Here is a 27,972-nt window from a genome sequence, read left to right as displayed (position 1 = left end):
CTCTCTTTTCTAAACTGAGTAACCCCAGTTTTTCAATCATTCCTTGTGGGTGATAAATTTTAATACCTGTGATTCTTCTTGCCCAGATTAGGTAGGAAAGCAGAGCGCTCCACCTTTTCTCCCCCACAAAAGGAGAAGAAGGGAGAATATATCACCATGAGGTCTCTCTGGAAAATGAGCAGCGTGCCCCACCGCCCCTGCCCCGGCAGCTGCCGTTTTGTCAGGCATCACCACCACGTGCCCGAAGGATGCGAGTCCCTTCCCCGGCAAACTCCAGGCTGCCATTTTGCTTCAGCCGCCATTTTATGGCACCGGTGAAGCGTGTTCAGCCCGCTCTGACCCATCACACCCAGGTGCTCTCAGGCAGCCCCGCGATTGGCTGCCCGGCCAGCCCCGCCTCCCCAGCTCCACGGGAAGGCCTCAGAGCAGGGAGGGCCTCAGAGTAAGTGGAGGGGTGGCTGCCATGTTTCAGCTGCCCTTTCCCGGCATGGAGTCGCCATTCTCGACGAGGTCACGACCAGGATGTTTCCCTGCAGCCCCATGACTAGCTGTCAGGACCAGCTGCCCCTTCCGGTTTACCCAGCAGTGCCACAGAACAGGAAGCCCCTGCCCTCTGCACGGGCAGAGGCTGCCATTTCTGTCCACGTCACACCCCACCTGTTTTCATACTGCTCCGTGTCTGGCATGTGGCTCCTAGTCACGTGCAAAAGCCCCCGACGTAGCAAAAGCCAAGAACTCATTGTTAGTATGCTGGCATCCCCCGGAGCCTCGCTCTGCTCTGCTCTGCTCTGGGAGAGCAGTCGCAGCTCTCTCAGCCTCTGGCAGGCAGCAACCTAGCCTCCAGTTGCTGCATTGCCACGCATCAGTCCCTTTTCTCCTCAACACAGAGACTAGCTGGTGAGTGCCGGGGCCACCGCGGGAATTAAGGGCTTTCGTGCCCTGGGTAGCCAGTGTGCATAGCGCAGCTCTACAGCAATCTTAACTCTCGGACGAAGTTGGCTTTCATCAGCGTGTCTACTTGTAACTTCAAGAATGCTCTGGCCGCAAGACTAGAATACAGTTGTCTTTACTGTGAGGCAGACACAGCATGGTTCCCCGTGGCTGGAAGATGGTGTCCCTGCCGCGTGAGGCCGTGTGTACCGGGACCGGTGGCCGCAAGGCCGCAAGGCCCCACCTGCAGAGCTGCCGAGAAGGCAGGTGGTTGGGCTGGGGCAGCGCTGGCTCTTCAGGGCCGGCTGTAAGGGTGTTGTGAGCGGCGCTGTGACTGCGAGCGGCCTGGCCTTTGCTCCGGCCCAGTCTGACCTGCCCAGCTGCTGCTCTCAGGAGCCGCGGAGCTGGGGGACGATGCTGGCTGGCTGCTGCTGCTGGAGCTGGCTGTCTCCAACTGTGCACAGGAGGCTGTAAGGAGAGGCAGGAAGGTCAGGAGCATGGTCCCACAGCCCCAGGACAGGGGAGGCCAGAACAGTGCCCCCCGGGAGGAGAGAGGCTCTGCCAAGTGCCCCCTGAGCCCCACAGGCAGGCCTTGCATGGCCCCTGGCTGTGGCATGGGGGAAGCTGTGGGGGGGACAGTGGGGGGGGTCCTGTTTCTGCTGTTACCAGTGCCCAGGCCTGCGTAGTCGTCACACTCCCAGGTGGCTGTGGTGACCCTCAAGGGTAGCGTTGGTGGGTGCCCCGGCAGCACAGGAGAAGCAGAGGAGCAGGTGCCAGGGCCTGGGAAAGCAAATGCATTGGTGGCAGGGGCAGCCCAGGCTGGCAGTGACATCAGTGAGGCAGCCTGGCAACTGTGACCTGAGCAAGAGGGTGCCCGGCAGAGCGCCCCAAGCAGGCCCCAAGAGTGAGTGCCAAGAGTGCTGCCTCCCAGAGCCCTTGGAGAGGTGAAGAGCCTGGGCACAGCCCCAGGCAAACGCTCAGCTGCTTGGAGGACCACGTGGTGTGTGCCAGCAGGGCATTCCTCCTGCCCTGGCAGCTCAGCATCCCCATAGCAAAGGGCTATGCCTTTCTCTGTCCCTCCTCCACAGAAGGCAAGCCACCCACCTCGCTAAGACCTTGACACCTCTGCCGAGAGTGGGACTAAAGCACCTGCCCCCACGTGGGAAGCCAGGAAATTGCTGCTGTGGTGACTTACCCTGCTGCTTCAGCCTGTTCTCTGCCTCCTGCACAAAGGCACCAGCTTGCATTGCATTGGTTGTGCCTCTGATACAGTTCTGCAAAGGCACCGTCTGCCTCCCATGTGGGTTGTCTGCAGGTGAAGGAAAGGAAGGTCTTGAGCCTCCCCTGCCCCTAGGCAAAGGAGCTGCTGGATGTTGCTGGCCTGGCCTGCTACCTCTTTGCTCTCATGCCCTTCTCCTGTCTTGTGGGCACCAGGCAAGGGCAGCGGAGAGTCAACCTGATGGGGACTCGGATCCCCAGGGAAGACATTTCCAGCAGGAATTTCTCACTGTCTTTACACTGGGGGCACTGGAAGGAGAACAGCCCAGCGCGCAGAGCCTGTTGCTGCAAGAGAGGCCCAAGCAGTGTGAGCGGGACACTGCTCCCAGCTGGGCACCTGCCAGGCCAAAGGGGCACGGAGGGGGCCTTCTACCTGGATGCAGCCCCGGTGGAACCACGCGTGCGAACACGTGGGACACACCATCATGTGGTAGGACAGCTTGTCCTCCACAGGCTCCAGACAGATGAGACAGGAGGTTTCCCCATCCTGCTGTGCCTGCACGGTTTGTTCTGGCCGATGTTCCCGGCAGAAGGACCTGGGCGGAAGATTTTGGAAGAGGGGGGGCCTGGTCAGGATGTGCAGAGTCCATCCATGTTTCTGGACAAGACAACCCCAAAGGCTGCAGAGGCTGGCTGCTCCCCCGGCAGGGTGCGCATGTCTCTCTTCCCACTGCCGCCTTCCCCCGGAGACTCTCCCACCCACGGGCCCCAGCATCAGGTTCTGTCTGAGGCCTGAGCATCAGGTGTCTGAGATGGGCCCTGGCGCGCTCACGCCGACCCAGAGGGGGACGTTGCCTGCAGAGAGGAGGCTGGCAAAGACAGTGGTTTTCCAGCGTGGTGCCAGGAAGGCATCCCCGCCCGCAGGGGCCCGAGAACAAGGGATTGCCAGGGTCTTGCTGAGAGCAGACCTTCCCACTCTGCTCCAGCAGCCGGAGCAGAGGCAAAGGGACGTCCAGGAGACCTGCACGCCCTGCCTGTGGCTGCGGCAGGGCTCTTCAAGGGTCACTGCGGGGCACAGCAAGCAGTTGCCTCTCCTGCTTGGCCAGTGCTAGCCGGAGGGTGAAGGAGGTCTGCAGGGAAGAAGAAAGTCTGCAGGGAGGTGGGCACCGCTGGCTCACATGCTGCAGAGCCACCTCAAGGCCTGAGGTTTCTGCTTCTGCCAGAGCCTCGCTGCAGCTCCTGAGATTTGCGGGAGTGTTGCCTAAAGCTGCCGGGAAACCCCAGGATTTCCTTCCTGGAAACACAGGCTGAACTCGCACAAACCCGTCCCAGCACAAACCTCCCCACACCCCTGCTAGGTCTTCACCTTCTGAGTTGCCCGCTTCACTGTCCGCCTGATATCTGCGGGAAGGAACTCCTCGGCTCCCGTGTCCTTGGGGCATCTCACAGGGAGCCCGCTAGCAAGATACTGAAAAACAGAGAAGTCCCAGAGCTTGCTAGGTCAGGGAGACATGGCGCGTTGCTGGTGGATGGTGCTGAGACCCTGGCGAGAGTGCTGGGGCAGGCCATGCTCAGTTCCCTGGCGCTGGGTGAGCTGCAGTGCTGCTGGACCTTCAAGCTGCTCCGCAAGAAGCAGCACAGAGGTCTGGCAAGGTGGGAGCATGGGCTGTGCTGTGGGCTGGGGAGGCACTGGCGGAGAGTGCCCTGGCAAGGGGCTGGGGGACCCTGCTGCAAGCAGCGCTGGCCTGCTGGGCCTTGCTGAGCAGGGCACACATGGGCCATGGTGGGGTGGACGAGGAGAGCCCAAGCAGAGCGCAGCCAAGGGACTGCAGGAGGTGTTGAGGCGGAGTCAACACCCCCAGAGCTCTTGGGATGGGATTTCCTGCAGCCCCAGACCCAGGCGCACCCCCATGCCCCCATCCTGCCTGTCTGGCCATGGAGATCGCAGGCTGCTGGGCTGGGACAGCAGGGGGAAGCTGAAGGTAGCCCCAGGGAGACTCACCAGGCAGTTCTTATGGGTGCAGAGACCATCCCTGTGGCTCTTCTGCCCATAGATGTCCGGGTCAGAATCAGCCTGGCCACACAGCACACAGGCTGTGGAGGGGAGAGCAAAGGCCACAACCCCTGAGCGCCTCGCAGGGGCCTGGCAGAGGGTCCTGGAGGGCTTACCCCGCCAGGACCTGCTCTGTCCCAGCTGCCCAAATGCCCTCCTGGTGCTGATTGCTGCCCCACCGCTGCCCGACAGCCCCACGCTGTCCCAAAGCAGGGTCCTGCCCCGGCCTCTGGGGCTGCCCCGCGCGACCTGCAGTCGCCTTCCCCTTGCCTCTGCCAGCCCCTCTTGCCCCTTCCCAAGGCCCCTTGCTCCCGGCCAGCCCTGGCCTTGGCTCCCTGCACAGCCCTCCCTCCCTGCACAGCCCTCCCCGCACCCCAGTCCTGGTGTGCAGCAGAGGACGGGCCCTGCCGCAGGACCGCTGCATAGCTTCTGCCTTCCTGCCATCGCACCGCTCGCAGCTGTCCACGGGCTGCCCCACAAGGCCTTCACCCAGCGGCAGGCTGCAGGGAGCTGGGGGTGGCTCTGCTCTTACCCTCCTCGAGTCGGGGGCCTTGCGCTTCATGGCACACACAAGGTGGGTCACCGGCGAGTGCTCCGGAAAAGCCCTGGCCCAGCCTCGCCGGGATCTCTGCTCCAGACACTGCTGCACCGACCCTGGGGAGCAGCGGGGCCGGGCTGGTGCTTTTTGTACCGCCTGGGCCACCTGCGTCACCCACCGCCACTGTGACACACCGCCGCTGCCGGGGTGACACCAGCCACCACTGGGACACTGCCACCGATGAGAGGGCTTCACTGGCTGCCAGTGTGACAAGCCACTGCTGCCGAGTTGACACAGGCTGCCACTTTGACATAGCGACAGTCCCTGGGGTGGCACAGGCTGCCACTCTAACCTGCTACAGCCACTAGTTTCATGGAGCACCACTGTGACAAGCCACCACCTGGGTGTTGCATGGTGCCGCTGTTGCGCCACTGTCACTGCCACTCCAGAACAAGGCTGTCATGACAGAAAGGTTTGACTGTGTCTGCTATGCATAGATGTCTCAAATACCTCATGAACTCTAAACTGGCGCTGGACATTTGTCTGTAGAAAACTGAATGCTCTCTGTACAGAATAATTCAAGTCTTTAAGGGAGATGTCTCCTGGAGTTTTAGATATCTTAGCATATCTTGCCTGGTACAAAGATGCCTATTTACAGGTCTCCCCGAGATCCTGTGTCATGTATGTCAGCTCTATGTTCATGTCTCAGGTATGCTAGGGCATCTAAAATGGCTTTTTTTAAAAAAAAGTTTAGGTATTTTAGTTTTTTCCTACATTTAGACATCTAAATTTAGTTGTGTATGATCTGTTACTGAAAGGACTGTGGGGAATACAGTTCTTGATCTAGTGGTTACAATTAATCTGAACTATTTTAACACTCTTTGTCAGCATGGGATGAACACAGTCCTAGAAATGCTGGTTTTCATTGCAGTTTAGCACTAGAGATGATCCTGTAATTATATAAATAGAGTATTTCATCTCACAAGTTGTAATTATATGAATAAATGTTGAATTGCTTATTGCAGTATACATATCCTTGAGAAACTCCTGAAAACATAATGACTGCCAGATTGCCCTGTAGGAAATAATGTTGCAACACTGTACCAACAATGTAGCTCAATGCTATATCTCATAGGAAAGAAAAACACATTTATTTTGAAACACAACTTATTTCAGTCTGTCACACTTGTACTCTAATACCCGCAAGCACCAAGATGTGTCTAAGCAGTCCACTGAGCATTCAGGCACTAAGACACCTGTATCCAGGTAGTCTGTCCAGGATTGCTTGCAATAGCATGGAGGACAAGGGCCATGAATTTTCAAGCCCTTCTCCGCACTTCTTATGTTCTTTGTTTTTAGGAGTGTGCTGGTTTGGGATGTGTCTCATCTTACCTTCCAGGAGCTGGTAGTGATGAATCTCTCTATCCTGTCCCACATATGTGAGTCATCAAGATTTAGTAACAGTTACCATTTCAGATCTTGTTGTCCTGAGAAACTGCAGATAGATGCGTGCTAGGATCTTGATGATCAGCTACTCTAGGTGTCAGCAACATATGCAATTTTTATAGCCCTTCTCCTACTGGTATTTTACACCCATGCATTCACATTCACTCTCCATTCATATCAACATAAACATTTTTATTACAATTTTCCACAGTCCTAGAAGATTTCTGGGCTTCCATTTCTTTATACATTGTAGGCACTTTGGTACCTGCTGGCAAAAAATGACAGCTAACTTTTATGATTCATAAGTTTTCTTCTCAAAAGTCTCCTAAGCTTCTGGTGTTGCCTCTTGGTAACAGTGGTAACTGATACCTGGAATATGCAGAGGTAGAAGACACAACTCTGGAGTAATGTTATTACATGTTTATTACCTTGAAATCCCCAAACCGCAGGGGTAACCCCAGGAACCTTGTGGGGAAGTGACTGGGCTGTCCCAGGCACCACAGAGCATTGGCCCATGGCAAGGTTCAGGAGTGTGTGGGTGTAAGGCGAGCTAATAGGTTACAATATGGGGTACTGTGCATGTGTTACAGATAACAAGGGGAGTAGTGATTATTTAGGAATACACAAGTCCAGATTGATGCCTATGTCGAAGGGTCACGACCTGCCATTCGTTATGGGTTCTGTACATCAGGTGTTTTGGCAACTGGAATGATTGACTGGTCAACATGCTCCTGTCTCCTTGCCAACCTTCCACTGTTTACCTGCTACACCCATCAATATCTCAGCAATACATTAAGGTAAACTTTTCATTTTCCTGTCCCAGGATTACCAACAAAGATTAGAATTCACTCCTTTCCATGCAATCATTTCAATCAATTCTAATCTGATTCAGGCTTCATATTCTCCCTCTCTTTTTTATGGTGACCTTTATGGTATGCCTTCCCACTTTCTCACCCTCCATTATTCACCTTACATTATCCATTTTTGTCCAAGACAAATTGGAAAAAAGTTTGAGAGAAAGGGGAAGAGACACTTGCCATTGGTAGGATGAACAGAAAGAAATCTATTGAGCTATGGAAAAAAGTATTTCCTCCACTTTTAAATAATATTCTAAATACTCCTTCTGTGAGTTGTCATAATACTCTTGTATTGGTTAGGATTGTCTTCCATAGCAGCCCTAGCACGATAACCAGTTTCAGATACTGTGGTTCACACAAAGGTAAAATAAATAGATAGTTAAAATGTGTCCTGTATGATTCTGCTTGTCCCTAGTACATCTCTTGTATCTTTACAGACTAGAAGAAAGCCTAAGAACAAAGATATCTGCTAGACTAATAACAGAATTCTATTTTACAAAATTGTTGCAGCTTAGTGGAATCTTATGACTCAAGTACACTGGTAAAGGAAAATGCTGTCCCAAGGCAGACACACCAGTGTGGAAAAATTAATGAAAAGCTTCTTACTTCCATCATGTCTTCAGTCACAGACGTGTCTTCTGCCAGGTATTTCCTGGTTCACTGAGGAAGGAATTAGTACATGACTGCTTCCTGCAGGAGACAAAATTCTAAGAAGGAAAAAAAATACTTAACGGTAAACTGCATAGCAACTGAAATATCACATAGGAAGTTCAATAGTCTAAAAGTTCATTCACATATTGTGTACTTCTGAAGTCAACACTATGACAATAATCTATAATCTATACTTGTTTGAGGAACAACAGGCTCTCATAACTATTTCAGTAGAATCATAAAGTACAAGGTTCATCATCAATGTTCCAGACCAAAATCACTTTCAATAAATCTTATTTTTCCATCTTAAGACAAGATAAAAATATTCACTGATAATCTTTAACCATGTCAACATTGACATTTTTATGTGACTATTACAATGTGAAAAAAAAGGAAACAGGAGGGAATCATATTATTTAAACAAATTATTTCAATAGTTCTAAATACATGAAAAACATCAATATTTCCCAGGGAGAATAATTCAATCTTCATTCAGCTCTAGTCCTTGTTTCTTTTAAAGTGCTTTGTTGCTGCCTGGTGTAAGCTGCAGCTTCAAAAGGGGATTTATACTCCAAAAGCTTCCCACCTCCCCAGGAGCATAGGAAATGACTTTTAACAGAAGTAGTGGCATAGAAATGTCTACTGGCATGCTCCTGCTACACATATATAAGAAATGAAACATTGGCCGATCAACAGAGAAACTTTACTAACAGGGTATGAGGGGAGTTGGTTGCTAGTCAGGCTCCTCCAGCATTTTTCCACTCTTTTTCTTTTTTTTTTTTTTTTCCCCCTCAAACACTGCTAACACATCTATGCCCCTTCTCCTTTCTTTGACTGCTGCAGACCTGGACAGGAACACAAACAGATCACAGAACACTTCTGTTCTCCCCCTTCTCAGTCAGTCTTTTTGAAGCTTTCTATAAGGTCATCGAGCTAAGGCCAAGGCAGCACACAGAGCAGCAGCTTGCTCCCTGTAATGGTCTGACAGGTAGCTAGCTGTAAGATCCCCCACAGCTGTGTGACACTTACCTCAAAATACAGTTTCTGATTCACAGGCCCATCAACCAGTTCTTCAGGTTCACACGGTCTTTTCTGAGAATCCCTCTGGGGCTTTTCCTCACTGTCCCCATGCACATGCTCTCCTGAAGCTGGCATTGCGTTCTGGTTTCCCATTTCTGCAGGCAGTGCTGCCTGTGTCTCGCAGCACTGTGCAAAGCCTGGAGTCCACCCCAGTAATGCTGCATGGTCACCCCACCAGGCTGGGGCCCTTGGTGGCCTTCCAGGACAGACCCGTAGTCCTCAGGCTGTGTCCCTAGCTGTTCCTACCCCCCACCATTTAGATGCCCCCTGCCCCTGTGAACTTCTCCCCAACCCAGACAAGGTAGGGCTTATTAAGCAGCCTTGGGGGGAGGGGGGGGGTGGGACAGTGCCATGATTTAGTTTAATTATTTTAATTACTTTCTATTCATATTTAATTTAAATGGACTGAACACATTACACTGATGCCATAAAATGGCAGCTGAAGCAAAATGGCAGCCCAGAGTTTGCTGGGGAAGGGACTCCTGTCCTGACACGCTCCTGGGTTGTGGGAAGGGGCGGCTGCTGCTGCCAGCCAGGCCCAGGGCAGCCCCTAAGCATGTGGGGTGATAACTGTTGTCCTTGTGCCACTGGTCCCTGCAGTGAGTCCACTGGCCAGGCTGCCTCTCGCCCTTCCACTCCAAGCGGGTCAGGCTGGCCTGGGTCAAGTTTCAAAGCACTTTGCCCGCGGGAGCAACAGGAGGCATGCTGGGTAGCGCTAACGGGGACAGGGGGCATGCTGGGTAGCGCTAACGGGGACAGGGGGCATGCTGGGCATTACTAATTCCTCTAAGAAGATGTGGGGCCCATCTCCTGAGTCAATAAAGGAGAAATGGCAGCCTGTGAAATGAGAACCTACACTGGGCCTTAAGCTGTCACCTGTGTCAAAAGTCTAGATGTTTTCATTTATCCCAGATTTCAAGGTTATTACGTTCAACTCAGGGGCGGGGGGGTGAAAGCCATTGCATTTGATGGCAATTGTCTCACACTCTCTGCCTTAAATTCACTATTTGATTTCAGCAACAATGGAGAAGAAGTATTTCCTCCTCCCTCTTCTCCCACCCATAACCCCTGTCAAGCTCCTGATTGACATCAAGTAGGATTTTCAAGAGTATTTTTGTGTTTGCAGAGTATCAGCCCTGGATCTGATACTGTCTTCTTGGAGTGCTCTGCCTTTCTGAGAGGGACTTCTGGGGGAGTGTGAGTTGGAGAGGCAGGTGACATCGCTAATGCTCATTTGTGGCAAATGAGCCTGTAAAGTTCTATGAAAAGGCAAAGAAATGTGAGTTGTCAGCCTGTGTTCCTACTTGCAAAGAGGGATTTTATCTGACAGATTTAAAAATTCCTCTTTTGGAGGAGGAGGGGCAAAATATGAACATGGCCAAAGCAGTGAATATAATTCATCTGGATTTTGAAAGGTAGATTATTTTGATAGATTGTTGTCCAGTTCAAGATTAGTATATACAAATCAGGTGCAGTCCTAGATTATTGGAAGAACTAGTTTAGTAGCAGTATTTGGGGCAACTTTTACCACTAGGCAACTGGAAAATAGTGTGATTTAAATGAAAGTCTGTTCTCATATCTGCCTGAATTCTACTTTAGAAAATTCAGAAGGCAAAACTTACTTTTCTTTCCTTCTTGGGCCCATCATCCTATTCCACAGAGCTACCTGTGAGACTGAGAGAGACTTTTCCAGCACCCAGAGACAGCTGGAAGAAAGTTTTGCACAGTCTTGCTGTTGTCCTGGAAATAGCAACAGGAGTAACATAAAGGACACCTTTATCCAGTCACACAGTTCCTCTGCAAGTAAGTGTTGGAGAACTGCTACATGCTCTAGAGGTTGGTCTGTCTAGTGCTACCACTATCCAAGACCTCCTGGACTACGACTACTGAGATTGGGTGGGTCCCATCAACTGTCCTGGTCAATGTGTAGCCTCTCCATTGCAGGTGTTCAGCTGTAACCCAGGCCCAGCACTGATAACAGCCCAGCTGCCTAACCTTGGCTCAGACTGATGAGAAAATTTGCAAGTTATGAGAAAAAGCTGAGAAAGTTTCTGGAGAAAAGTCAAGCAAGATAAGAAAGGTAAAACTACAGACAGAACTAAGATTTTTGAGATAGGTATCAGTAGCGATTTGAGAATTTAAGGAGAAAAAAAAACTATGAACATGGAAAAGTTAAAAAATCCTAAAGGAAAAAACAAGGAGTCAGAAGATGGCAACTCAGGACCATCAAAGCACCATTCCAGGTAGCCCTGAAGGCCAACCCTTCTTCTCCTGACTGATGCCTGCCTGGTTAGCAGAGGCTGTTTGGATGCCCTGTCAGAGGTGATGAGGATACTAATGCTTAGCCTGACAGCTTTTTAAATCCTAACTATTGTTCGCATTAGACAATACATATTTTCTACTTGAAGTTGTGTATATGCTGCTTGCAGAGTCTCTTTGTGCATGCTGAAAGTTGCTCAAAGTAGCCCAGAGAGAAATAACACATGACCCCTTATACTCAAGGAAATGAAGTCCATGTTGAATCATACCGTGCTTTCTCAGGTGTGTCCTATTGGAGTATGGCTGCTGCTCATCCCAGGCTGTCCAGTGGTCAGGTTCACAACTGTGCCCTGTGAGCCTCTCTGGCTGTTTTTAGTATACCGTTTAAGCATTAGCAAGTCTGTCTGCAAATTGTGTTGTGAAAACACCTGGATGCACTTTGCTCCTCTTCATCAATGTCTTAACCTTGCACAAATTGATGAGACACACCACCAAAAACAGGTGATGAGAAACTCAGTGGGGTAGCCTTTATTTAACCTTCATAATTCAGCCTGCTGGCCTTAGAATTACTGGCTAGAAAACCCTTTAAGGAGTAGCGGGCATAATGACATTTATTAAGGTTTGAGTAGATTTTCTCCCTGCAGTGAGGGAAAGCATCCTAGCACACACTGAATGAACAAGCTTGTCACTATGGATCTTCCTGCTGAATCTCAGGCTGCACTTTTCCCCTCACCTTTTTCATGTATACATTCCCATGAGGCTTCACAGAGCCATGAGACTGGACATCAATGCATCAGAAATAAGCTCAATAAGAAAGCTCCCAATAACCACTGGGGATATTTAAAGTACTTTGTTTCATTACTTGTCTTGGCAAAACACCACTGGGCTGCATCTAACTGCTATGACTGGCTTTACCCACCTTCGCTTTTACTAAATGTTTGATCTTCACTTCTCTCCTTTTTTTTCCAGATATTTGCCCCTTCCTCCATATGTATGTGGTTTCCTCCATGTCACTTAGCTTACATATACTCAAAGACCCTTCTTTTACGCAGGAATCCAAAATCTCTCTCTCCCCTTGACATAGGAATGGAGTTCAAGTGTATGTCCTGACTTTGGTGATGTTTAGATGGTCTAAATCTTGCCCTTAGACTTTGCTATCAGGATTCCGAATTGGTAAATCAAGCAATTAAGGTTTAAGATATTGCAGATTAGTATTTGAAAGAATGACATTTAAATTTAAATTACCATAAAATGACTGCAATTTTGATATGAAAAAAGTGAGCTATAAAATTGTTGTATTAAACTCTGTAATTTGCTCTAAATTTTATGTTGGAACTGTATTTTCAATTATTTATGACCATACTTAATTTCACCATTTAATATTTTCAAAGTGGTTTTGTATAACCAAAGGATGCATCACTTCCCTAGGAGGCTGAATAGATAGTTAGGAGGCTGACTAGATAGTTGTTAGAAAAAATAATTGCTTGCTTGTTGCTCTATTCACATTTGGAGAAGTGTTCAAATTTCTGAAATAAAAACCAAATCTTTCAGATTTATCTCAGCTAATTTTTTTTCCAAATCTTCAATGTCCAATGTAAGATGCAAACCTTCATCCTAATGGTTAAGTCCTTCAACTGAAATAAAAGATGAAGATATAGGTGCTCGTGTAAACTAGCACCATAACTACATCTCAGAACAGGAGCCAGGCTCCACACCTGCTCCTTCCTGGACAAGTATTTTGTATGCAAAGGACTACAGAAGCATTCTCTGGCCTGACACGGTCCTTCTGGTCACTAATTTTTGCATTCCAGGTTACATTGACACTCAGTCATTCCTACCCAGCCATAGTTCGGCACTCAGAACAGTCTTCTAGAAAGTGGGTCACCTCAGGATAAGGCAATTACAAAATCCATGTTAGCATCTGGGCAAATTCCAGTACCTCTATGCATTAGGCAATTGCAACAAACATTCTGAATTGTCTCTTCCATGTTTAAAAAGGGAAAGAAAAGTCATTTCTCCAAATGAAGAGAATGACTTAGACATGCAAAGTAAGCTACTTCCGGTGTAAACATGTTTGACACACATAAGGTAGTCACTTACTTTGAGGAAAAAAAAGAAAGAATTTCAGATACACTTCCCTCTAGGGCATTTCTATCCAGCTGGTTTGTCTCCTCTTTTCCTTTCCCAAGTACTGGTTGTTTTGAATCTTATTTTGAGGTGCCTTGTCTCTCCAGTTTACTACACAGGGAATGTAGGCACTAGCAACTTTGGGCTGTTAAAATGTGGAGCATCCAGGTTCCCCTACATATGTAGCCCTTTGGTTTTCTCTCTGAAGAAACATCGTCTCAGGAGCAATTTTCGGTTGTAGCAGTCAAATTTATTTCCACTATAGAAGCACACTTGTTTCAGTAATAAAAAAATAACATTTTCTTTGCAGAATAAAAGTAATCCTGTAGTGGTATAAATATATTTACTTGCACAAGAATCCATGCAAGTCACACAACACACACTCAGATTTAGTCTTCTGATAATCTTAAGTTTCAAGTGGAGTTAACAAAAGCTAGCTGTTCATAGAAAGATGAGATATCTAAAGTTTGGCTCAGTTGGGATTTAAACAGATATGTATATGAAATCATAGAAAGTTTCCTTGTTCTTTATTTTAAATGAATACATCACTTACGAAAAAAACTGACAGCCTTCAACAATGATCATTTCTGTTTACCTAATTTAACACATACTGTATGGTGTCAGCCATTCAAGCTTCTTTATGGTGCCTTATTGAGATGATCTTAGTCCTGGCCAGGAAGAACTAACATCAAGAGTAAGCAGCTCAGTGTTCCTTAACACGAGCTCTGCCTTTGACTTCACTCCCAAGACTCCCATCATGAGCTACTTCTTTCAAGGAACAGACTGGGTCTAGCAATTTACTTCAGGGGGTCATCACAGATTGATCTGACAGCAACTATTTCCTGCTACGAGGTCCCCGTGCTATATTCAAACAGGCAATCCAGATGTAAAATACTCTATATAGCATTATTAATGACCTGATACATCCAACAGTCAAGCTTATAGTAGGTATTATTGATGTGCAGCTTTGTCTAGTATGAATACTTCATGCAAATGAAAGGATACACTATCTTCTGCACTCCTACTCAATTCAGGTCATGGAACAACAGGAGACACCACTGTAGGGAATTTAACCTGTACTTCACTAACTCTTAGATAATTCCTGAACTCTTCTTTCAATTATGGGGATAGAAAACTCTGAAAGGGGGAAATTAAGTATAATGAATCAATCACATCATAGCTCTGTGTTACTGTGTTCAGTTTACATTATACATATTTAGTGTGTGGGCTATCTTCAGCACCATGCCCTCACAACATATGCTGATTTATTTTGTGGTTCCTATAATTTCAGGGAATTACTGTTATTGCAGTTAAAAAAAAAAAAAAAAAAAAAAAAAAAAAAAAAAACCTTTGATTTTCAATGTGTCTGTGGGAAGAGGACACCAAAGTATACAATACAATACTGAAGACAAGTGAACATAACATTTTGCTCTGATATACTAAAAAGCAATTTCATACACAAATTCCATTTATATAGGCACACTGACTTATTGAGCACTATTCCATTTTCAAAAGTTCAACATCAACATTCAATTCTGGACAGAAGAACATTAAGCCCCTAGGACAGTTTCAGTATTAAGAAAAGAACTACCTCTATTTACAAACATCAAAACACTAATTTTATGCTTAATTAAGTTAAGTTTACTGCAAGTGACCCTCTCTCTGAATTCTAAGACGCTCTTTTTCCACTTGCAAGCGTTCCTTCTCAATCTGCAGCTTCTCTGACTCAAACTTTAAGAATTGCAACCTCTCTTTCTCTAACTGCAAACGTTCTTTCTCAAGTTTTAACTTTTCAGTTTCTAGATCCAGAGGCTGCATGATGGGTTTCTCTATTTGAGCAAGGTCATTTTCTAGGGCAGGTTTTTCAGCATGCAGAGTCGCTAGCCTCAGTTTCTCTCGTTCAATCTGAAGTCGCTCCTTCTCAAGCTGAAGTCTCTCATGCTCCAAGTCAACATGCCGTAACCGTTCTTTTTCTATCTGCAGGCGCTCCTTTTCCACCTGCAGCCTTTCAGCTTCAATGTCCAGTCGCTGTTTCTCCAGCTCTACCTTCTGCTTCTCTAGATTTATAAGCAAGTGAGAATCTTCGTAGACTAGCCTAGCTTGAGCAGAGCTTAGATTTCCAAATTCTTCAATGTGACTGAAATCTGGTAGGTCATTTTCTTTTTTCGAATCTGGTAAAACTGATGACAAAATTTCCTCTTCTTCCTCAATAGGAAACTGCAGAGAGGAATGCAATATGCAAGAATTATATTCAAGTCTCTATACCATAATAAATCTGTTACAACCAACCTCAATGAAAACAGCGGGGGTTTTTTTGTTTTTTTTTTTTTACCATCTTAAAAATTAATCCAGAATTGTTTTCTTACATTCTGTGGAATAACCATGCTAGACCAAAGACTGTTTTATGCTATTTTACAGGCAGAGAAATATGCCAGATTTACAAGTTACTTTTGGTAACCAAAAATGTAAAACCAGTTCTTCAGTGGACATGTAAGAAAAGTATAGGGGAAAACAGTTTTTCTTTTTCATAATTTTATCTTTAAACAAAACAATGCATGATAGATACTATAGATTATACAGAGCCACTGAAAGAAAACTGGATTTAAAAAGCATACGTTGTTCTAATTTTTCATATAGCTCCATGACAGTTCAGTGAGCCACTAAGCACTTGTTGTGACCAATCATTTATCAAAGCAGCTGGATCTGCAGGCTATTTGGTTATGTAAATTAACCCAGCCTTCATTAAGATGAGGATTTCATTTCTAAAAACATTTAACATCGTTCTATATTTGAATTCATCTGACTTATTTTGCATGCTCCTTTCAGATTGCATTAATTGATCCATAAACACGACTTGTTAAGCCAATTTTGTATTGACTTGTTCTTCTCAAAACCATTTTTGACACAGGCAACTTAGAGGCTAGCACCATTGTTCTTGCCAAACTGTAACAATTCATGCAGAATTACAGCCCTTAATGGGCTATAAATTCAGAGTGCATCAGGGATCATCATGTCCCACTGAGTATGGTACAAAGGAAAGACAAACTGAGGAAGATAAGGGTTCAGAAAATCTTAAGACAATGAGATCCACTGCCAGTCCTCTGGTATTACAGAAAACAGACACATTTCTTCAGCAGTGGTCATACAGCAGTCTCACTACCATTAAACAGCTTACGCTGATAAGTACAACCAACATTCCAGTACTCATCCCAAATGAGCAAAGATAGGATTTGCTCCCAAATCAAAAAAAAGTTCATGTACCAGTTTTTAAAACAAGCAGTATATATTTGTAGAGGCAGACCAAAACTACCATAATTTAATTCCAGCTGGCTGCCTCACCCAGGACAGTCATGGTACTACCAATAGCACTAACCTTTGTCTGCTGGTTTCATAGCTGCTTGTCAGAATTAACACTAAAATTCTGATAGACAGGAATGGCTGGTTGACTTATTCAGGTTAAAGTTTCATCTCCAGTGGGTTCATTTTAAGAAATGCAAACAGCATTCCATCGTTCTGTATCTCCAGGTTACAAATATTTTCATTTGTGAAAAAGATGCATTTCTCTCCTCCATTCATCCATAAAGACACCCTGAATATTAAAATAACCACCGTTTCCTTCAATACATGTGTATCTTCATCCTACTGACTGCACTAATTCCTATCTATGGCACACAGAATTGGAAAATATATGTGCAAATACATATTCAAAGTTGTGTGGTATTAGTTTAATAACCAACATCCAAGACCGTACACATAACAACAAGTTCCTGGATTTGAATGCCATCTCTCTGATACATGCTTGTTTCTACAGATTCCTTAATTCACACATTCAGACAAAACCAGAAACAGATGCTATCAAGAACAGCAAAAAGCCCCATGCTGAAGTGTAAAGAAGGCCATACTGAATACAGCTAGTGTCTCCTAATCACTTACTTCAAAACTCTGTGGATCCTCCTCTTCCTCTTCTACTTTGATTTCTGTTAAAGATCCACCTGCTTCTCTGAAGTCAGTGATATTTTGCCATTCAAAACTACATTCATTTGCAAATCCCATTTTCTCATCCATATCTTCATTGAGAGAGTCATCTAAATCAGATGAAGGAAAGTGAAACCCAGCACCTACTACTTTGATGTTTGCGTTCAGACGTTTTCTCTTCATGAGTGCTCTCCAATCAAGGTACCGTCTTTTCACTTCTGTCCCTGTTCTTTGCTCTCCTTCACCTACAGCATTCACACATTCTGCTATTTCCTCCCAAGCTTTCCGTTTCATCTCATTAATTGTTGTATTAAGTTGCTTGGAAAAGAGTACTTCTTTCCTTTTTCTGATTTCCTTAAGGAGAGTTTGCGTTTCCTGAACACTAAAATTGCTTTTCCTTTTTCTTTTTAATTGTTTCATTTTTTCCAGCTTTAAGCTAATAATTTTACCACAACAGATTAAAAAAAGTTTTGACACTAATCAGTTATTAATACAAATAAAATTTCAAAAGCAATTAAAGTAGTTCACTCAGTTCTTGTGAAGTAAATTTTCTCTTCACTTGGTAGTATTTTCTATTTGTCAGACTTCCTAAGAGAAAAAGAGCAAACAATATAAATCTCAAAGATATGCAGCGTATATTTTCATTTAATGAACTTGACTCCTAAGTCAACCAGTTTAAGAATACGTATTCTCAACTGATCATTCATCTAATAAAAGAAAACAATTTTGTCAAATTCTGAATATAAAGTAGCTATAGATGAGCTTCTCTAATCTCATATGAATTATAAATCCATTAATATATCCGTGTCACAAACTGTTAAGGTTGAGTTGATATTTCCATTATAAAAATATGGCTATTTTCCTTTGGCTCGTACAGTTTTGCCAGTCGAGATCTGCTTAAGGTTAAATTTTGTCATACACATCTTAGTTTGAATGTTAAATTATTTCTAAAAGAAGCTAAATTGTTATATCATTAGTTCAGAAACATAAAATGTTTGAGTGACTGAAATTTCTTAGACACTTTTTAAAGCTATTTCTATGTTGTTGTTGTTTTTTTTAAGTAGATTGATATGAAAGGTTGAAGTTTTAGATGCACTTCTGATTTACTTTAATCACAAAAGAAAAACTGGAACAATTCTGTTGAATGACAGAAAACAACTAGTACTACATATTCAAACAATGCCATACATCAGAGGTGTTTTAACAGGAAACAGATTTAGGAATAAGTCATTACAAGACAATGTTAAAGCCCTCCTTCATCCATCTCTCACTGCATAACCACCTCAACCCATGTCAGATGTGATCACAACCTGAAAGCTAAGCCAGTCCTCTATCTTCTGCAGTAGCTAATCCTGCGCCTGATTCTGAAGGGAAAGCTAAACCCCATAATACACTTGACAGATTGTGAACAACTCTACAGAGACAGTGGAAAGTTTGAGTGGGAGAAACATATGGGAATATTAATGCAGTGATTAATACATCATGTACTGCATTACAAAAGAAAAAAAAAAGAGACTGAAGAAAAAAAAAAATTCTTAGCTGGATTGCTTAGTAGAAGTCCACCTTAGGATTTGTTTGGAACCTTCTTTTGAAGCACCTGCTAACCACCACTGTTAGCAAAAGGCTTTAAACCAAGGAGGCCAATGTTTCACTATTAATCAATACAGCATTTACAGTTTCAAGCTGTTATGATTCTTCGTTATTTAATCCAACGTGATTTTTTGTCCTCGTGAAGCATATGTCTCACAAATTATATATTTGATTGCTATTGACTAATGGCTACTGGATTTAATCATTAAACAACAAATGCTTTTTTCCCCCAACCTATCCAGGCTGTTTATGTTGCTAAGTTTTGCTTTTTCCTCCTGTTATTTTCCTAAGGTTGGTTAAAACTTACACATCAGCACATTACACAAAAACTCTCCATACTGTGGATAATACATATACTATGTTATACATTGCTCTCCATCTGGTTCCCTTACAAAGTTTTCTATATCAAATAACATCCTTTTGCACTTCAGCATCTAAGCAGAATGGCATCAAATATTTTATAAAATGCTGCCTTTAAAAAAACTATTTCCCTGTTTTTCCTGGTTAAAATATTGCCCTATTGCTCCCTACTGTAAATTCACTGACTTCTGATGCTTGCTACCTAGCAATTATGCAAAAGCCAGCCCCAAGAAGAAACCAATTTCACAGAACATAAGCACGTATCTACATAGACTACAGTACAGTGCTATCATGCGGTTACTCAACAATTTTGAATCTTCAAACTCAAGCTGGAAACTACATGTTACTGTTTCAGATGCATAAAACTTCCTGCCTTTCTGAAAACAAAGTACCAATCTATTTTAAGGAAAGCGAAGAATTTAAAAAACAGCATCACCTACTGATTTTTTAACACAGACTCTTAGCTTGACATGACCAGTAATAATAATAAATTTTGCAGTTTTAAAAAAAGTCATATTTATAGCCACAACAGAATTTTATCTGCTGGTCTAAGATAAAATTTTTCTGAGACCTTTTATCTGATCATTAAGCTTCTCCCTTAGCCTTCAATTATTATGAGCTTACCTTGAAAAGATACTAGGCAGCATAATATTTACTTCAATCTGGAAGAAAATCAATTTATTTGGGACTTGCTGTTGCTTTTTTTAACCCAAATTACAGTGTTACTGCTTTTCTTCTGTTATTATAGCAATTGAACTTCTTGACCTATCTATCAAACTCTAAGTTCAGCTTGTTAAAGTTTTTTAACTTTTAAAAAGTCATTGAGCAGCTTAATCTTTCAGTAAAGTTACCAGTGCACTGACTGGAGTGAAAGAATTGAGACTGCTTTGGGAAGCATCCAGAGTAACTGCCTTATTAACAGTGACTGATGGATAGACATGTCTCCTCTTCTACACTGATTAAAAACCATTTAATTCACTAGAATTGGAGAAAAACACATGCTTAGAGATACAACCAAATGCTATCAAATTATTATTAGTTTCAAGTTAAGTTCAAAATGATCACATTGAGTTTATATAGCTACATGATGGCTTTAGTAACAGTTCTTCCAATACACAGAACATTTGCATCTGTCTGATTTCAGGGTCTGTGTGTGAGTGTGAGAAATATTCAGAAGTATCAATTTTGAGTTTGTCTTCTAGGTAAAAAGAATTATATAGGATTTCTACATACCACATAGTTTTCAGAATAATTAATTTTGGATATGTCGCTACCAAGACATTGAACTTTTGCCTAAGACTTAGTTCTACTTACTGACATCAGCAGAATTACACATGCTTGATTTTTAAGCATGTTCTTAAGTAAACATTTAAGTACTTTGCTGAATATGGGGCAAAGGGTCAGATTTATCAAAGTATTTGGGAATTGGGTATGTCTCTTGGGGTACCTAAATATCAGGCTTGACATGAATAAAGCTGCTTTCATCTCAAGAGGCATACTTCACGAACCCTTTACTTAGCCCTGGCTGGGATCAACACTGCAATGGTTATTCCCCGGTGGCAGGGAAATCACAGGATTTGAGAGACTGATATGGCCTCTCTCCTCACCTCTGCTCTTACAAAATTTCTCAGTGCTACCCCAGCAGGGGAGAACAGGCACAATCACAGGCAAAAAAAAATTAGGTCTTCACATCAATTTTTCATCAACATTATTTTCTAACTGTAATTCTACAGAAATGTGGAAGACACAAATAACTAACCTCTCATCTTGGCTGCAGGGAAGGTTACAAGTTAAAATGCACCAATGTCCAGCTGTCCTGTGGGTCAACCTCCTTGCACAGCTTGCAGGTGTTCTGAATCACCTGTCTGATCTCCCCATCCTCTGTGGAAATGAAGCGCCTAATCTTCGGTTTTGGATTTTACTCCACAAGTCAACCAAATGACTGACCTTTAAGCACTGCAATACCTAACTTGGAAACTCTTGGCATCCATTGTCCTTATTATGCAAAATGTTCTTTCAGACTTTTTTTTTCTTGAGCATGTCTAATACAAGCCCTTAAATTTGTAAGTAAAACTCCTGCGAGCCTTATTTACCTATTTTTAAAAATAAAGTAGAAGCTAGTAGTCCTGAGAAGTACATCTTACCTTTACCACTGGTCTTTCTTCTGTGAGAACATACTGACCCATTAAAGACATTTCCCATCTTATTAATCTAAGTCGGTGTTAATAAATTTTCTTAACAGTATATTCACTTCCACAGTTGGATCAACCCAATTGTGGGATTATTTACCTTTTTAATGTATTAGATAGAAAGCAATATTATCTAATGAAAGCCAAGGTTTGGTATATTCTTGTTTCTGACATTGCTAGTTGCTTTCTGGGAGATTACTTTTTAATGCAGAAAAATGAAATGTCATGTCCTCAAAGTATTTAAGGGACAAGAATGGTAACAAGACAGGATTTGTACATATTCTAGATACTTACAGAAAAAATGTATCAGCCACTAATTTGAAAGGCATAATTTACAGAGACATGACATAGAGCATGTATAAATTTTGCTTTGATACAAAGTCTAAGATATTAAGTTAATGCATTTGGAAATAATCGTAGACAAATATTACAGTCTTTGAAAATCAGTACTATAACTGGTCTACATTTTAGTGTCTTTGGTAGAGGATTCCACAGCAAATAAAGCTTGTTGAGTGAATCAACTTGCGAAAAAGGGCAGTCCACTTGGAAAAAGGATGTGGAGATAAGAGCAGAGGTGGGAAAAAAAGCTTTCACTCAGATCAAGCCACTTAGACCACTATGAAGGCAAAGGACCTCTGCAAGCAAAAAATCCTCCTCAGGTGTACGACCAAGAATACTTCTGATGTGTGACCAAACTCTCAGTCTCCTCACATGGAATAGCTGCAGCGTGGTCGTGTGAGAGAGGAATTGCTAGGGATATAACAGAGGATGCAAGCAGCTCCCATTACGTGATTAGCCATGTACCCATCACATGGCAAAGCACTTCTGCATGACAGGTGCAAATGTAAAATGCACATTGGTGCAATTTGGGTATAAATGTGAAGTGCTGGCTAGAAAAACAGAAATGATTCTGATCATGTGGTAACGTAGAGTTCTCAAGCGGCTCTCAGGAAAGAGCGCAACAAGAAGCGGCAAGCGAGGTGGAACTCTCCCGGGCTAGACCCAACATATGGCTGGGGGAGATCTCATCTCTGCACTGAAGAAACTGACTGTCAGTGTTGAAATAAGGTAAGTATTGCAAAACTGTATGGAACACTCCCAAAATACATGAAACAAACACATACAGAATAACTTTGAAGTACTTAATGGCAGAGGCATCCGCACTCTGCTCCCTGTGGCTCCTGTCTCCTTGGCTCACGACACACTGCTGCATGAGCACCACCTGGAACGGAGCATCAAAAAACCACCACCACCACCAAAAAACAAACAAAAACAGAACAAAGAACTACCCATGGATAAAAACATTCACCAGGACTGAAGCAGAATTGGTTAGCATTAAGCTTGCATTATCCTTCAGAAATCTTGACTTTTTTTCTTTTCTTTAATGTGGTATTCCCTGTCTTCGGCTTTTTCCACTCTTAGAGGTTACAGTTGAAGAAATAAGCTTTACCCCAGGACTCACAACCTGCTTTCCTAAAACCGTATCTGACACTCTGAGGCCTTTGTGCGATGCGACTAAAGCCGAAGGCTCGTACGACTCCCGACGGACGGCTGCGCTGTTTGGGGGCGAGCTGTGTTTCGGTACGGACAGAGGCTCCGGCAGAGGCGGCGCCGGGTGCTGCTGCGCACGTACAGCCCAACCGCAGCTCGCAGAGACACCGCGGCCGGCAGCGAGGCCAGGCCCAGCGCGGCGCCGCCCGCTCCGCTCGGTCCCACGCAGGCGACAAAGAGAGGCGGGCGCCGGGGCCCGCACCGCCTGCGCCCCGCGGGCGGCGGCCCTCCGGGGACGGGGGGGAGGGGGGCAGCGCGCCCCCCCACCGCTCGCGTGGGTCCCCGGGGAGCAGCGCGAAGCACTCACCTGCGCCCAACTCCCCACCGGGTCGCCTGCCCTGTAGCGGTCGCCGCGCTCTCATTGGGCCAGCCGCCTGCCTGTCAGACCTCTCCGCACAACTATTGGCGGGGTGAGACTGTCATTTCTCTTCCGCCCCCGCCTCCTCGCCGCCGCGACTGGCCCAGGTGGGCCGGAATCACCCAAGCAAGCGTCGAGCCCCGCAGGTCCCTCCGCGACGGGACTTCTGCCGCGCCCCCACCCTCCGCCACCATTGGCTAGAGCTGCTGCTTGTCCGCCCGAAGCCTGGCGGTGAGTGGCTAGACCCAGCAACGCCCGCCTTCTCCCTACAGTGGGCTTCCGGCGGCGGGGAGTTGGTGGGGCTATTGCGGCGCTGGATGGGGCCGCGGGGGTCGGTCGTCGCCTCGCCGCTTTGTCTGAGGGAGCGGCGGAGGCTCTGCGGGCGCATTCGTTCTTCCCCAGCCCAAGCCCTGGTGGGGGGTGCCCGCAGTAGCCCCCGGGGGCTGGTAGGGGGCGGGAAAGCTGTCACAGGAGGCGGGCCGCGAGCGGAGCGGGGCCTCCGTCCCCGCGTGCGGTGGCGCGTGGCCGTTGCTGGTGGCCGTTAAAAGGCGCCTGGGAAGGGGGAGCCCGGGCTGCGTTTCTGCGCTGCGCCCCGGGCCGGTCGCTGGCAGCTAACGGGCCGGTCGGGCCGGCGTTGCCTGGCGCTGCCCCCGGGCCCTCGGCCGCCTGGTTTCCTTCTGTGGTGGTTGGTGCGGGCACAAGCTACCAGCGCGCTGGATTGTCTGTGCTGGCGCGGGAACCTGCTGCTGTCCAGGGTCTTCAGAGGTCCAGCGTCCTGCCTTGGGCCTTTCCGCTGCTGCCGGGGAGCAACAAATAAAAGAAGCGATGAAGCCCGTTATGGCCAGGGGGTTGTGATGGCTAAGCTAGTGCCTAGCAGTGGCTCAATTCACGTTTCTTCCTACCCTGGGGGGGTTGGGTGTTTTCTGGGTTTTGTGTTTAAAATAGTTAAATAACATACTGATGTTTTGAAAAGTGCTGCTTACCTAAGCCGCAGTGTCGTTACTGCCCATATGGGCAAAACGTTTTTGTGGAGCTTCCTATTGGGCTTCTCCCTTTTGTCTCCACAGCCATGCAGGAAGGGTCTGGCATTTGCTCTTTGCATTAGATCTTGTTGCCTTGGTAACGTAACCTTTGTGCAGAGACAAGGCACTGCTTGCAGGCAAATAGTTCAAAATATATTTTGGTGAAATTTGCCACCTTAATTCGGCCCAACCTGACCCATACATTTATTTGTTTGCATATATATTAACAGAATTACTTGCTGAATGCTTTTAAATCAAAGTCATATTCAGCATTTGCAGTTACACATTTTGACTGCACAGATAGATTATTTGATTAATACAGCTTCTGATGCTTGTAGTTGTGATGATGAAATTAAAATTTAATTTAAGAGGGTATTTTACTGTTTCACTGAACAATTTTGGCAGTAAACTCCTTTAAATATTTACAGAAGTTAAGTGTGAAAAACCTTATTTACATACATGATCAGTTTGGCTGCCATACTTGCACATTGTGTATTTACTATCATAAAAATTTTAAAAAGCAAAATAGCAAAGATTAAGGTACCAAGACTATGCCACATTGCTGATAATGTATTACATGGTGATACTTCCTACCAAGAATCATGCATGAACTAGGCTTTAATTTACATTATTAACTGTATTTTGACAGTGACCAGATATAAGATGTAAGTCTGTCTAAAGGTCTTGCAGAGCTAGTTAAAACTGGATTTAGGTGCAAGCAATAGAAATAGGTGGAAAAATGATAGAGACTGAAAATCATTACAGTCTGAACCTCTGCCCATCTGCAAAAATGATTACTGCTAGTTATACCTAATTGAGTATGCCTTTTTATTGTGAAGCACAAGAATACTAATTATTATTAGTGTCTATTAAAATCATTTGAACTAGATATATAGGATTTTGTATGGTAGTTGTGCACATAATTCTGAATAGCTCCCTTTCCCCCCCATTGTTATTCCATTATTACAGAGCCTATTAATCACAGACGAAAAATGTTGGTATGGCTTCCCCCATCAAAAGTTCTTGGACCTCCTTTGTTCACATGAGCCCTCTTGAAAATACTATTATAATAGTAGAATCTGTTGGTTTTGTAAGTTCCTAGCAATTGTGGGAATTCATGTTTGTACTTAAATGTAGTGATGATAATAGCAGAAGATTAAAGACAGGAGAAAATAATCTGAAATTTATGCTGTCCAACCATAAACTTACATATGATTCCAAAGGGGTTTAAAGACAAAGATCAGTGTGTGCTTGTCAAGGTAGATGGATTAGGTCTTTCACAATGAGAAAGTTCTGTGAATATGCCCTCTAATAATAAGTATTTAACTCATTCACAAGGTCATAAAATCGTTGTTGTTAAGGAATAGCAAACTGAAACTGTCTAGAGGTAGCCGCTTAGCACAACTTACATAAAACTTGCTTAGCATGAGTAGCTAAATTTGCTGAAGCCTTAGGCTGCACTTAGATAAAATAATGAACTTTTACTTAGTCCAGTAAGAAGAGGGCCTCAGAGCTGGTTCAAGCTGGGAAGATAAGGAAGTTACAAGCAGTCTGCATTCCTGCGTCTCACACTCCGAAAGGGAGGGTGTCAAGGCTTTGAAATAAGACCAGTGCAGGGCATTAGGACCTTGAGGAACAAAGCTTTAGCTCACTGCTGGGGTAGTGTTAATTGTTATGATTTAGAATCACCTCCTCCTCCTTCTCAGGACCTTGGGAGACAACAGTAAGACCCAACAAGAAATGAAGGTACAACCGTCAGCAGAAACTGCAAGAGTAAAGATAAGGGAGAAAAACAGCCTGCCTAGGAACAACGATGAGACCCAATAAGGAGCAGGAGACCCCAGACCTAAAAATTACTATTGGTCTGAACTACTGCGTGAGGGGTGGGAAACTTAATTTGAAAAAGCTATAATTGCCCAGGGATTTCTTTGTTCGGGGTCCCTCTTCGGAGGCACTCAGCTCGAGCTGTAATTACTGCACGCGTGTCATTAAAGTTTAATTATTTAATTTGCTTTGATTGGCTCTGAACTTTTCTGCGGGAACCTAGGGTCGGGCCCTGTTATGATGGCCGACAAGCCTAATTTCTGTAACAGTTGTGTACAAGTTAAGCAATTTTTTAGGATATAATATTCTTTATCAGGAAATGCTTAATAAGAAAAAATATACTTGGTTTCTTCTAGAACACTGAATTCTCTAAGTAGCAATTTATATTAAAATTTTAAATTGAGATTACGTATTTTCAGTGTTGTAAATGGTACCTGATAACATTTTCTAGATATTACTTAGACTATGCCCTCTTAAATTTGACAAACATCTACAAATCTTATGTAGTTCTGGAATACGCAGAGAAGTAATCTTATAATAAGCAGATGCTAACCTACATTACATTTTTTTTGTGGATTTATTTTAACAAGGAAATCATTTCTTCTGGCCTGTGATTCAGAACAGTAGTTAAGCCTGTATTTTAGTCTGTCAGTAGTCTTGAAGTAAATGGGAATATTTATCTGCTTAAATTTAGGCATGGAACACAAATTAGGTACTGTATGTGTAATATACAGGCATAGGTCTTGATTCTGCAAACATATGTATATTGTGATTGTCTCCCTTATTTCAGATAAATCAGTAAGATTAGTCACTTAGCTCACGTTTGCATTATAATACCTTACTGGTCAAGAATCTCTGTTTAGATAAACTAATGTTTACACATCTGTTTACACTGGCAGATGATCTGGTGCGAAGCACTTAGAACTGATATGCCTGGTTAGAGCCAGTCTGGTGATGTTAGGAAAATGGAAGTTCTGCAGGAAGTCTTGGAGCGGAAATGATCATCCTTGCAAAGGCTCTTCACAAAGCTTGTCAGAGCAGGAGTGCAGAGGTGGGACTTGTAGGAGGAGCTGCTGGGAGTGGAAGTAGAGCTTTCTTCTCTAGGCCATAGGTAGAGTGACCTCAAGTCATTGTTTGGCTTTTCATTATGAACTGGGCCATTGACCTGGAGCATCCCAGAATAATTTAGCACCTAAAGATTGCCTAAAGTGTGCCAAACAGGCCTGTGTCCCACAGGTGGCAACTCTGCCAAGAGTTTTTGCATTCCCTTCCAGCCTTACACTCCCTCTGCATGCAGTATATTTTGGAACACTCCACTAAATCCAGACTCCACTTCCTTGCTTCTGATCACCACAATAAATCCCATGATGCACTCTACTTTGGATACAAACTATGCAAGTCCATGGTGGGTTAAGGGATTTTGGATTTGTCACACACATATATGCCCTGTTTTCTTTTGATTATGCACAGGGGGGCACAAGTGCAGCTTTCAAATATGGCAGTTACTCTTTCACTGTTTGATGTGAGGTTCTAACATGGTGAACATTGCTGGAGTGCTTTGTACATGTCTCCAAATGGCTTCTGCTAGTTCTGGGGCACAGGCTTTGGAACATGGGAAGGTTAATTTTTCCGGCTTTAACTCGTTTTCTCTATAGAGAGGTTTGAAGGTCACTGAATTACAGGACTCCCTCACTTTGTATTAATGACATTTTTGCATTCTTTGTACATGAATTTTAGAGTAAGTGGCTTATATCGCCTTTTATGTAAAGCAACTTCTAAGTAATATAGAAGCCCATTTCAGTGAGAATAAATACGTAATTATTTGCAACAGTTAAATTGTTAAAAATACTGCACACCAATCTCATCTAGACACATCCAATAAAAAGAAAACAATTTAAGTGAGTCTTTAAAATGGTAAACTTATCACCTTTCAGCAGACTAAAT

At 44.5% G+C, this 27,972-nt stretch overlaps 1 protein-coding gene and 1 long non-coding RNA gene across 8 annotated transcripts; one reads left to right on the top strand and one right to left on the bottom strand.

Annotated features, from left to right (window-relative positions):
* Positions 1-13,387: 13,387 nt before the first annotated feature.
* On the bottom strand, positions 13,388-23,268 carry MSANTD4 (Myb/SANT DNA binding domain containing 4 with coiled-coils). 7 transcript variants are annotated; one of them, XM_064505077.1, is made up of 4 exons: positions 23,132-23,151; positions 20,844-20,965; positions 17,093-17,244; positions 13,388-15,376 (listed from the first exon to the last, which is right to left on the bottom strand). In XM_064505077.1, exons 2-4 carry the CDS (start codon positions 20,848-20,850, stop codon positions 14,801-14,803), a joined length of 735 nt encoding a protein of 244 aa, XP_064361147.1. In that variant the 5' UTR covers positions 20,851-20,965; positions 23,132-23,151; the 3' UTR covers positions 13,388-14,800. The 7 variants fall into 7 exon arrangements, with proteins under 7 accessions (XP_064361147.1, XP_064361144.1, XP_064361146.1 ...); XM_064505074.1 differs by having other exon boundaries at positions 17,093-17,722; positions 23,132-23,149; XM_064505076.1 differs by lacking the exon at positions 20,844-20,965 and having other exon boundaries at positions 23,132-23,268.
* Positions 23,269-23,294: 26 nt separating this feature from the next.
* On the top strand, positions 23,295-26,216 carry LOC135327173 (uncharacterized). The gene is made up of 2 exons (XR_010387322.1): positions 23,295-23,413; positions 25,911-26,216. It is a non-coding gene; the product is annotated as an uncharacterized LOC135327173 (long non-coding RNA).
* The last annotated feature ends 1,756 nt before the right edge of the window (positions 26,217-27,972 follow it).

This window comes from Dromaius novaehollandiae, chromosome 1, assembly GCF_036370855.1.
Source record: "Dromaius novaehollandiae isolate bDroNov1 chromosome 1, bDroNov1.hap1, whole genome shotgun sequence".
Taxonomy (NCBI): Eukaryota; Metazoa; Chordata; class Aves; order Casuariiformes; family Dromaiidae; genus Dromaius; species Dromaius novaehollandiae.
The sequence above is the reverse complement of the archived record's forward strand: the minus strand, read 5'-3'. Positions and strand labels throughout refer to the sequence as shown.

Excerpts from the sequence above, each read along its gene's own strand:
- MSANTD4 (XM_026100181.2), bottom strand. The coding sequence starts at position 17,554 with ATGAAACAATTAAAAAGAAAAAGGAAAAGCAATTTTAGTGTTCAGGAA. Across the intron at positions 15,377-17,092 it reads AGGATCCACAGAGTTTTGAA|TTTCCTATTGAGGAAGAAGA; the intron begins GTAAGTGATTAG and ends TCCTCTCTGCAG.